This window comes from Centruroides sculpturatus, unplaced genomic scaffold (assembly GCF_000671375.1).
Source record: "Centruroides sculpturatus isolate CEXI.00-Female unplaced genomic scaffold, Cexi_2.0 scaffold1679, whole genome shotgun sequence".
NCBI classification, from domain to species: Eukaryota; Metazoa; Arthropoda; class Arachnida; order Scorpiones; family Buthidae; genus Centruroides; species Centruroides sculpturatus.
In genome coordinates, this window is record NW_019385898.1 from 53,095 (window position 1) to 65,206 (window position 12,112).

At 27.9% G+C, this 12,112-nt stretch overlaps 1 protein-coding gene across 1 annotated transcript in view; it reads left to right on the forward strand.

The window, feature by feature from the left end:
• Positions 1 to 12,112, forward strand: part of LOC111612468 (valine--tRNA ligase-like) — a 77,481-nt gene that overhangs the window by 28,502 nt on the left and 36,867 nt on the right. The window contains exons 15-16 of the mRNA XM_023353681.1: positions 5,098 to 5,174; positions 8,155 to 8,245. Coding sequence (XP_023209449.1) covers positions 5,098 to 5,174; positions 8,155 to 8,245 — 168 coding nt within the window. The remainder of the gene's footprint in view (positions 1 to 5,097; positions 5,175 to 8,154; positions 8,246 to 12,112) is intronic.

A 12,112-nucleotide genomic window follows, 5' to 3' on the forward strand; every position in this document is an offset into this window, starting at 1 on the left:
TTGTCACAAATCTATGTGAGTAGAAATGTTAACAATGAATCAAATCTGTTAATGAACTTACATATAAACATGCATCAAAAACAAGAACTTTTGGTGTATAGCCTATGTACTCTATTGTAGAAGTGAGAAGCCCTTAGACTGGAAAAATGTGTGCAGGTCCAGAATGGTTTCCCTATATTGTATATGCTATTTTGATGTGACATGAAAAAACTGTAATTTAAGTTTGTTGTATATCATTGTATCAACATTTTGATATGGAATGGTGCAATAGATCTATCCACATTGATATGAGGATACGCAACAAGTCTGAACCCACTTCAAGATGCTGCTCTATTTGCATAAATTTATTACAGTTGCAAATTGTTATTCAAACAACTGTCTATTGGTATTCCAGAAAATATAAAAAAATAAGTAAAAATTTAAAAGTGTTCTAGCAAATTGTTATTCTTAAAAATTTCAAAAAAATTATATTAAAGAAATGTTTTTAAGTCATTTATATTGATATTAAACAAGCTTTCAACTCTGTGTTACCTTCATGTCTGTTGGTCATCCTACAGAATAACTATGACATCCATCCTGAGTTAACTTTGAATAAATAATTATTTTTTATTACATTTATTTACAATTTATCTAGGTGGCATCTCCTTTTATCCATTTTCTCCTGTATATGTGATTTATCAATATTACTCAACAGCTTATTTCCTATTATTGATTTTATTACTAATAACCTTATTGTTAATTTACATGTTTTATTATATGTGGATGATCTAAAATTAATAAATACTTGTTTCCTAAGTGATGCAGTTAAATTTATTTGCACTTACTTCAGCTTCTTTGAAACTTTCAATTCATCCATCAATTCACAGAAAACAGTTGTCATGTTGTCATGTATAATCAGAATTCTCTTTTGAGTACCTTCACTATTAATGAACACCCAATCAAATATGTTGACAGAATTAATAATTCTGGAGTTTTGATTTTGTTAAATATCTAACTTATCAACCAGAATTTTCTTCATAATCAAGAGCTTGACAACTAGAGGGATTCTTTGGAGATATTATCATACTCTTCATGTACCATCCTCAGAGCTATTTTTTTTCTCTAATTTTCAGTCAGTAATTAACCATTGATCTGGTCTACTGCAGCTTCTAGTCTCTTACAAAAGATTACTGCTAAATTTGATAAAATTTATCTTTTCTAACAAACTTTCTAATTTACTTTATACTGATTCTGGAGAAGTTGTCAGATCTAGACAAAGTCCATCTTACTTCATTGTATTGAGTATTTTGAGACGATTACATTTTATAAATATTTTACTGGATTTTTATCTCCAGACAAACTAACTATAAGAATCCCTTCTTATAAACAAGAAATAATTTCTGCCTTGCTATTCCCATATAGAAACTTACTGTCTCCAGATAATCATTCTTTTTACAGACAATCATAATATCCATCTTGTCAAAACCCTTTCACTTTGAGACTTTCAGTTCTTTAAAAACTGTTGTAAACTTCTTACGGCATCCACAGTTAATCCTCATTATTGGTTTATTTGTTTTCATCCTTTTTTAACTTCTTTCCTCATTAATTTTTCCATAAAATTTACATCAGAGTAAAAAAGGATCTTATTTTCCTTTGTATGGTGTAATTTTATCAAGGAGATTGTTTTATTGTTGTGTTTTATACAGTAATCTCAAGTCCTTTAGAATTTTATTACTGTATTCAAAAATAAATAAAGTGTTTGTGACAGAACTATTTCATCTTAAAATGTAATATGTTTTCTAGCTCCTTGAAACTATTTCAGCTTAAATACTATGTATAAACTCAATTAATGAAGTAGTAGACTTACTCTAAATAAGTCTAAATAATACTGACTTCATTAATTCAAGTCTACTGACTTCAGACTAAAAACTGTTTTTAGCAATAGTAGATAAAATTTTAATTTCAAAATTTAAATATTTAAAATTTATTAAATCTTCCAATAATAAATAAAGATTATTTTCATTGTGTTGCTTCAAAAGGCCATTTCTTATATGTAATAAAAATTATGTTTAATAAAATAAAATTAAAAACATTCTTCTATTATAATTTTCATTTAAAGCTTCAATATACATATTTTGTTTTATTTTGGTTATATCATTTTCTGATAAAAATAAAACTTTTTAAATATTATAAAAAGTTTTTTAACTTAGTGATCTGAAAAACATTCCACTAATAAATCATTTGTCAATACCATATTTACTTGCATATAAGACGAGGTTTTTATACATTTATCACAGCTTCAAATTCCTAGATTGTCCTATACATGGAAGCAAAAGATTATTTGCATTTTTGCAAATAATTTTTGTGAACCATATATTTGCATTTTTTACCTGATGCTTACCCTCTTGTATTTAAAAACATAAGTATTTTATCTGGGTCATTTGAATCATTCTTGTATATTGTCAGGAGTAAAAATGAATAGCAATAGGAAAAGCAAAGCTTTTGAATTAAATCAAATCCAGACTGAAATTCCAAAATCATACAGGAGCCAGATATAAGTTTTAATCCAATCCCATGTGAAAACAGATGATTCAGAAATCAGAATTCAGAGAAACTCATAAGTGTAATAAACAGAAAACGGATTTGACTGTTAAGAGTCAGCAAAAAAAAGCTTCCCAATTGTCCAGCTTTATGTTAACAAATTATGTTGTCAATTTTACAAAATTTTTTTTTAAGTTTAAAAAGTTTAAAATGTCAGTAATTTTTGCAGGACAAGGTGTGCATTTACATTCATTTGATATTTTAAATGTTATTAAACAAATAAAAATTACAATTGTATTAATAACTCTAATTTTCTTTATTTTGATCTTTAAAGTTACACCTCATCCTATATGCAAGTAAATATGGTAGTTAATATTGATTTGTATGTAGGAAAACCTTCCATCTGACAAGAAAAATAAATAATAAACATGACAATGGAACATGGAAACACATTTCAGTTATGTCTGTATGTTCAGATCTTACTTAACATCCTAACTGGAATCTGATGTGTTTAAAGTTAAAAAGAAATATAATATAATTAATCCATTAACAAAATGCCAAAAACTTATAACTTCTCTTTGTTTCCAAGAAATATTATAAGCAGAAATGTACACTATAAACTGTCTTACAACTAATATCCAGGTACATCTCTCTCTCTGTAGTGTATGAATGAAAGTCTATGCAAAGAACACATCATAATTCTTGCTATATATATAATTGTAGAACTCTGATGAGATTACCATGATTGGGAATGCAAGATGCTTCAATGAAGAAAGTTAAAGTAGTTTCAGTGAGGATTGATAAGAGGATACAGTAGAGCCTCGATTATCCAACCCCCGATTAACCGACCGTCCTAGTCGGCAAATTTCAAATGTCCGCTAGTGATGTGGCGCTACAATATTTGGCTATGTCTTGGCTACTTTGATATTATTTTTGTTAATTTTTGCATGTTTTAGCTGGCATCAATGGCTTGACCATTGAAGGGAGGCCAGTATTTAAACGAGACTTTCTAATTATGATTGATTGTTTGTTTCGTGAGCAATAAAATAATTTAAAAATAATTTTTAATGATACAATAGCGACGATTATTATTTAAAAAAATTTTTGTTAGGCTTAACATCGATGAAAATTCAACGCGAAGTAGGTTAATAGCGATATACTAATATACTAATTACATGGGATATAATAATATACTACACTAATAATGGATTTTTTCATACTTTTCAGTTATCCGACTTTTCAATTATCCGANTTAATTCCTGTACATAATTTTCAAACTGCAGCATGACAGGTCATAACTTGGCTGATGATAGCATTGCTAAACAATTGATGCACTGAATTTTAGCATTAGTTTAACTCTATGTGATGTGTATTACAGACAGTTATTGAAATTGAAGAAAGGTTAAATTGGATTTGAATATAAGTTGAGACTCGAGCAATTTTTTTTTCCAGACTATTATAACAGAGGGAAAGTATGGCAATCAAAAAATGATTTCCAAAATTTTAATTTTACATTTTTGTACTTGAGACCCTGAAATATTAAGAAATGCAAATAAAGTTGGTTTTTTTTTTTTTTTTTTTTTTTTGTATGTTAATGTGTGTGTATATGGGTGAGTGTTGGAATGATTTTGTTCAGCCATTTTGAAGGGTAATAACTCTTGTGCTTTTTATCAAAAATTTCTGAAATTTTGCAGTGAGATTTCTGTATTAGCAGATTGATGCTATTGAATTTTGGTGGTACAGGTCAAGGGGTGAGGAGATAGAGGGGATCTTGTGTCATATCTTGAGTGAGGTCAGACTTAATGAAGATTTTATTCGTTATTAGCATTTACAATGTTTTTATAAAACACATCTCTACTCTCAAAATTAAACTTTCGATCATTTTATAGTAATTCATAATATAAAAAGTTTTTAAAACAAAATAACAGATGGCACCATCTCAATTTAAAATTTTTTGCTGGGAAAGTTATGCAACTCATTGCTGGATTTCTTTTTCTATTTTAAAATTGGGAAGAAACATTGACTAATATTTAGGACAATGTGATATATTATTATATATAAATTTTACAATAGTTCAAGCATAGAAAGTCATTGTTGACTAATTTAGTTTATAGAATAATTTTGTGTAAAGTATGCTAATAAATTTATTATTTTTTGTATAAATTTGAAATTGTAAATATTTTTATCATCATACGTTGAGAAATTTTTGCAAAAAAAATTAAATGATTATTATGAAAAATGTAATTGATGTACAGTTCAGATGTGCTCAACAGAATAAATTACAAATTTATGACCACCTATGCATTTGTTGAGAGAAAATTTTTAATTACTAATGTTTTCAGCCTATTCCTATAAGACCATCATCAGGTTTCTTAAAACCATTTCTAGAAACCTGTAATTGATGTAATCTAGTGTTAGTTAAATATAGTAAGAGTGAAAATTATAATTTCCTTCTAGCAATTAATAATCAGTAAAACTAATATTGAAAATTATTATAATAAATTACTATATTATTTTCTCTGGAAGTGGTTATGACTTTGTATATGCAAAATTTTAACTTTTTATATTTTTATGTAGGCTGTCCGAAATGGATCTTTGAAAATTATCCCTGAAATGCATGAGAAAACATGGTATCATTGGCTAGAAAACATTAGGTTAGTATGGCAATTTATTTATAGAAGTTTTAAAAACCTGATTAGTTATGAACAAAAATTTGTGATAAAAAAATATACACTAATGAGCTTTTATGGTGTTTTTTTTTTTTTAAGAACTAATCAAGAAGAAAATAGTGAAATAGACATGCAAACATAACAACAAATTGATATTATATACCAAAAATACTAAAAATTTTTTAGGTTTAACCTCTTTGCTCAAATTACTTTTGGTCTAAAATAAACCAAAAAGCAATTTGAAAATTATTCTTTAGTTTTAAAATACTGTAATATAATTTATTCTCTACAAATAATTTTCTATAACTGAAATTGAATTGAACAGTTGTAAAGAACAATACAAAATACCAGGGTTGGACCATTAAAGATGATTAGGGTTTCCTGTTATCATAATTTCCTGTCTATAATCTGTGGATTAAGTGTTTATAAAATCCTTCCAATTTTAATGCCTTGGATTATAACTATGGTATATAATCTGTGACAATTTTTTATATCATCAAAAAAGTAAAATCATTTTACTTTTTGTTAAATTAAGAAGTCTTCTCAACATGATAAAACATGAAAGGTATCTTATTGTTATGGGCAAGGGTATATTCACTTCTACTAGCAGATGGAATATGATTGTTTACACGTCAATTAGCCATACAAAAATAACATCTCCAATCTATTCTTTGTTAAAATATGTTTTAAGCTTAGCTCTAGATATTTAACTTACATAGTCATACAGGTATGTTACAAGGATTACTCACTTCCTTTTAACCTCTCATATCTTGTCTATGTTCTTTGTACATCTTATCAGAATTATTTCACATCCTACAGCACATGCTATACTAACCTAATGTGTATATGTGTGGAGCCAAAAGAACTTTTAGCTCCTTTTTTTCTTTTTCAACTACATGTATATCTTCTTATGAGTCATGTTGGTTTAACTGTCGCTATCTCAGGACTGAAGAGGGGTGTTAAGCCCGAAATGCATATCTGTTCACACCAATAAAACAACCTTTTTCCTCTGAAAGTGTTCCTGTGTGATATGTTCTCAACGGCAACATTGTTCTAAGAAAATACTATTTCTATTGTTACTTTTTATTTATTTAATTTTTTAAAGTGATGTAATAATAAAATTCAATTTAATTCTATTATAAATTTGAGATTAGAATGATAATTCTATATCAAGCAACTCTGAAAAAAAAGGTTTGTTATCAGTTTTTGAGTCTAATATAGTTCAAATCTGAGTTGTAGTTAAACATGAATAAATTTATACATTATTGTTAAATAATATGCATTTATTATCCATTGCAGTATTAAAGTTATCATGTAATTGTTATACCATGCCATTACTAAGTACAATCAATTGTGTTGAACTTGAAAATGATATTTTTTAATATACCAGCTTCACGAGGTTGTAAATTAGTGATTTACTGCATTTCATAATTCTGGGTTTTAAATTTTTATTGTATTGTTTTAAAATGAATCATATAGTCTCTTTTCTAAATTTTGGAATACTTTTTCTTATTAAATGTTTTTACAAATTGCATTATCTCATTGCTGATGAGCCAATGAAGCAAATAAACAATTAAGCAAATTATCTAACCATCAGTCAAATTAATCAGGCAATATTATGCATAATATTGCTAGATTAATTTGGCTGATGGTTGGATGATTATTAATACATTGGGTTTGTAAGATGTTTATATATTGTGCAAATTAGATGACAAAAAATTTTTTTATCAATGAAAACTTGCTCTACAGATTATATGCTGCTACAGATAATGGGCAGGAAATTATAATAATTCTTTTCAAAAGAAAAGTAAATTTCTTTACTTTAAATTATAATTTTTATTTAAATTCAAAACACTTAAGTAATCAATAATTATTTGCATACAAATTTGAAATAATTAGAATGTTGAAAAACTTTATTATATATTAAATTATAACATTAATAGAAGATTGCAAATAATGATGAAATTATAATTAGTACAATAGAGTCCCACAAATTCCACTTAATGTGGACTGAGAAGGTGATGAGTTATAGAAAATGACTATGGAAAGCTATGATACTAGTCTAAATAGCTGAATTTTCATAAAAGTATTACATGTGCAGATTCATATACATATTAACTACATATCATTAGTAGCTTACTTACCATTAAATTTTAATTTAAAAAAATATTGGCTGTTTAATGGCTACTTTCAAGTTGATGTCATGATGTTTTACAGTGGCATCTTGGAAAGGAATTATATTCTTTGTTAACACACAGAATTGATGCTATTATCAAGTGTCACTAGTAAAGAACAATAACTTATTTTATCCTAGTGTTAAGTTATAGATGTAAGAATTAGATTACATTTATTATTTATTTATTTTTGACAACAAGATGATTTTATGGAATGTCACATTATTGAAGATCAAGTTTCTGGGACTACTGTATTTTCGTTTTATAAATTTTTTTTCATTTTTGACTCTTTCCACCATGTGAGAAATAAGAGGATCTTTTTCTCATACTCATTGTGAGTTCATCCAGGCCCACAATGGAGGTTGCTAGGTTCTGAAAAATTGGCCTGACACATCCACTTGTGAAAAATTCCTGAAAAGTTGCTCACCAGATTTAATCTCTGGTTTTCTGGAGTGATAGGCTGATGCTTAAAACATTCTTGGCCATCTAAGTTAATTAGTTTTTCAGGAACTAAAAGTTCACATAAATTACAGTTGGTTACATATCTTAGCTGTTATATATCAGATCATGACTGTTATCAATGAAAAATTATTAAATAATTTCTACATTGGAACATTTCTCTTATTGCTTAAAGTTTCAATTAAGTTCTGATTATTTAAAATTTATTTTTATGAAATACAGACATTTTACATATTGCTCTAATTTTATTACCTAATTATAATTAATGCAATTCTGTTATTAGATATGGGATCAGACTAATTGGTTTTGATTTGTGTTGCAATTATTTTTAGGGATTGGTGTATTTCTCGACAGTTATGGTGGGGTCATCGAATTCCAGCATACTTTGTAACAGTAGATGATCCCTTTATATCTCAAGGAACTGTAAGTATTAAAATAATTTTATCTTATTTTATATATTAAGTAATATCATTAAATAAATTATAGTTAGTAAGTTTTTCATTTTAAATTTATTTATTTTTAAATGAAATTTTGTGTTTTGCAAAAATTTTTCTTTCAATCTGCTGCATTATTTTATTTATATATTTATAAAATGTATATGAATAAAATTTTTTCTTTTATATAGAAAATCCAAAAAAATACACTTTATAAAATTGAAAAAAAAATTATACAGATTAAATATAATGCATTTATAAGTTTAATAAATGTGAAAAAATGCTCATATTGTTGACAATTTAATAAACTTTCACAATAAAATAAAAATTACATTATTACATACTGTATATATTATACATAAAAATTCAGGACATTAAAGTTCATTAAAAATATAATTCAGATAATCTAAACAGCATATTCCCTTATCCTTTTTGATATAAGAAACTCATTTAAAATACACTGAGGCTCAGCCTTTTATTTGAGGTTGCAACCTCAATAAATTATGTAAAAGTCAAAATATGTCCACTGATAATTGGAAAATATTGTAAAATCAAATATATCATATTTAAAAATTTAGGACATTGAAGTTAATTTGAAATATAAAGATAAATAAACTGAACTGCATCTTCTCTTGTTTTTTATCACACCTTTTTATATAAATGTACAGTTTAACCCGATTATAACGACATCAGATGTAACAACAACCCTAATATAACGTCAAATTTTTATCAGTCCCACGATTTTACTATACTAGATAATGTTAAAAAACCCACTTGTAATGACATAAAACTCTGTTTTAATGTCATATTTGAAGCACTTTCAAATTTACAAAATTAGATTATGAATTTTATTTATCAAAGAAAATACTACATGTTCAGTCCTAGGGTCAGAGTCTGCTTCCTAGAACGATTGTGGATGATACTGTCACCACCTGATTTGGTGGGGTGAGATTCGCCACTCCTTTAAACAACATGACAGTGGGTTAGTCTGCATAGCTCTCAAACTCGTGTTGTAGTTTAGCATCAAATCAGGTAAAATGGCTAGCTTAAAAAGGAAAGTGTTAATGTTAGACTGCAAAGTAGAAATAATTAAAGCAGTTGAAAGTGGAAGAAAAAAGGCAGATGTATGCAGAGACTTTGGTTTGGCAAATTCTACAGTGTGCACAATAATAAAAAACAGAGAAAATTTTGAAAAGTTTTCAAGATGGCAAGGGACAAGTGAAAAAAATTAAGTTATGTGAAAAAGCCAATATTGATGATGCTCTAATTAAGTGGTTTAACCAATGCAGAAGTTCTAACTAACCACTAAATGGAACGATACTAATGGAAAAAGCAGAATTTGGATGACTATTAGGCAATACTAACTTTAAATGTTCTAATGGATGGCTAGACTGTTTCAAACAAAGACATAACATAAGTTTTGGGAAAGTGTGTGGAGAAGTAAAAAATGTAAATTTACTGGACGTTGAAAACTGGTTAAGAGATGTGTGGCCTAAATTAAGAGGAGAATATGCAGATGAAGACATTTATAATGCAGATGAAACTGGGATATTTTGCAAACTTTTATCGGATAAAACATTTAAATTTAAAAACAAAAAGTGTGTTGGTGGAAAACTTGCGAAAGATAGGATAACAATTTTTGCTTGCACTAATATGACTGGTACAGACAAAAGAAAACTTCTTGTAATAAGAAAATCAAAGAATCCGAGATGTTTTAAAAACATAAAAACACTACAGTAAATTACAAAGCGAACAAAAAGTCATGGATGACATCTGAGATTTTTGAAGAAGAAATTTGAAAATGGAATAGAGAACTTATTGGTAAACAAAAAAAATTTTACTCCTTCTCGATAATTGCCCAGCACATCCAATTTTAGAAAATTTAAAGAACATCAAACTTGTATTCCTTCCTCTGAATTGTACTAGCATACTTCAACCAATGGATCAAGGAATTATAAGAAGCCTTAAATCTCATTTCAGAAAAATTCTTTTACAAAAAATTATAACAAATGGAAGATAAAAATAAAATGGCAATTTCTTTATTAGATGCAGTTGATTTTTTAGAAAAATCTTGGTGTAAGGTTAGTTCGCTAATAATAGCAAACTGTTTTTACCATGCAAAATTGTGTAATAGTCAAACAGCTATTACATTTACGAAAGATGACAATAATGACGACGACGACATTCCTCTATCAGAATTAATTTAAACACTTCAGAGTTCAAAAAACAGCGAATTTTTGTCATCTGCTGCTACTGAATATGAGAGTGTAGATGAAAATTTAATAACATCTGAATTTTATACAGATGCAGATATTATTGAGCAAATTAAATGTTCAGACGAAAAAAATGTGGATGATGATGATGATGATGATGATGAAGAAACATCAAACAGAGAAACTGCAGTGCTGTCAACCAGGGAAGCGAGTAATGCAATAAGATTATTGAAAATGTTTTACAGGTCTCTTAAAACTTCATCGGAAATAATGAACAAAATCTACAACTTAGAAAATGACATTGATAAACAATTTTTAGGTGAAAAACGCCTACAATCTAAAATAACTGACTTTTTTTAAGTGAGTATTTTAATTGTTTCTTTTTAATTGGTATACATTAATTTAACCTAAAAGTGAAAGATGTTGGACTTCTTGCTTAATTTAACTTTTTGTTGCCTTTTGATTCGACATTATTTTCAAAACCGAAAGTGCACCCATTATCGAAACTTGAGACAAATAAAACTTTCTTATAAAAGGTAATTTTTGAAATTTTTAATTACATCGTTGTAAATTTAGACATAATAATGTAAATAAAGTTGATTTAAACATTTAGTTTGCACTTTTATACATACAATATTAAATTAGATGAATTTTATAATAGATTCTTAAACACACTTGATACTTTTATGGGACTGAAATTATGACCCTGCAGAAAACGATACTTGGTTATAACGTCAAAAATTGCCAGCCCCATGGATGACGTTATAAGAGGGTTAAACTGTATATATAAAAGTTCAAAACCATTTTTATTCAACATATCAGGCAGGCAATGGGAAACCACCTGATTATTTTCCCATGAGAATATTATGATGAGGATGAGCAATGATCGTATCAATGATATGCATGGTGATCTGGTCAGCAACTGGCACCAAACTGATTCCAGGTCATTTGGTATGAAATAGGCTAAAGGTTGTGCGGACATAAGCAACCAGGCACCACAGACAAAATATGCATCTGGAAGAAATTTAAAATTACATCTAAGGAGAAATTTATCCTTAGGTACTTGGAATGTAAGAGGACTTTTACAGACTGGAAAGCTTTACATAGTAGAAAGAGAGCTTAATCGAGAGAATATACCAATTTGTGGCATCTCCAAAACACATTGGATAGAGAGTGGTCATTTTGATAAATTGACCACACGATATATGTTTCAGATATAACCAAAAATAGGCATAATGGAGTGGCCTTTGTTATCGACAAATGCCTAACAAAATTTGTGGAAGGCTATGAACCTATCAATGACTGCATAATCAAAATTACAATTTCTTTCAGGCCAATAAAACTTCATATTATTCAGGTTTATATGCCCACTTTGGCTGCTTTGGACGATGAAGTGGACACAGCGTATACACACAAATTGAAAATATCATCACAAAAATACCACAGAAGCACATATTGATGATAATGGGAGATTTTAATGCTAAGATAGGCAATACAAAAAATGATAATCTATGGTGCATTAGAGGACAATTTGGACTGGGCACCAGAAATGAGAGAGGAAATAGACTCTCCTTCAGTTTGCAATCAATAACAGTTTTTCAATAACTAACACCATGTTCAAACACCATTATCGGTGTCTTTCT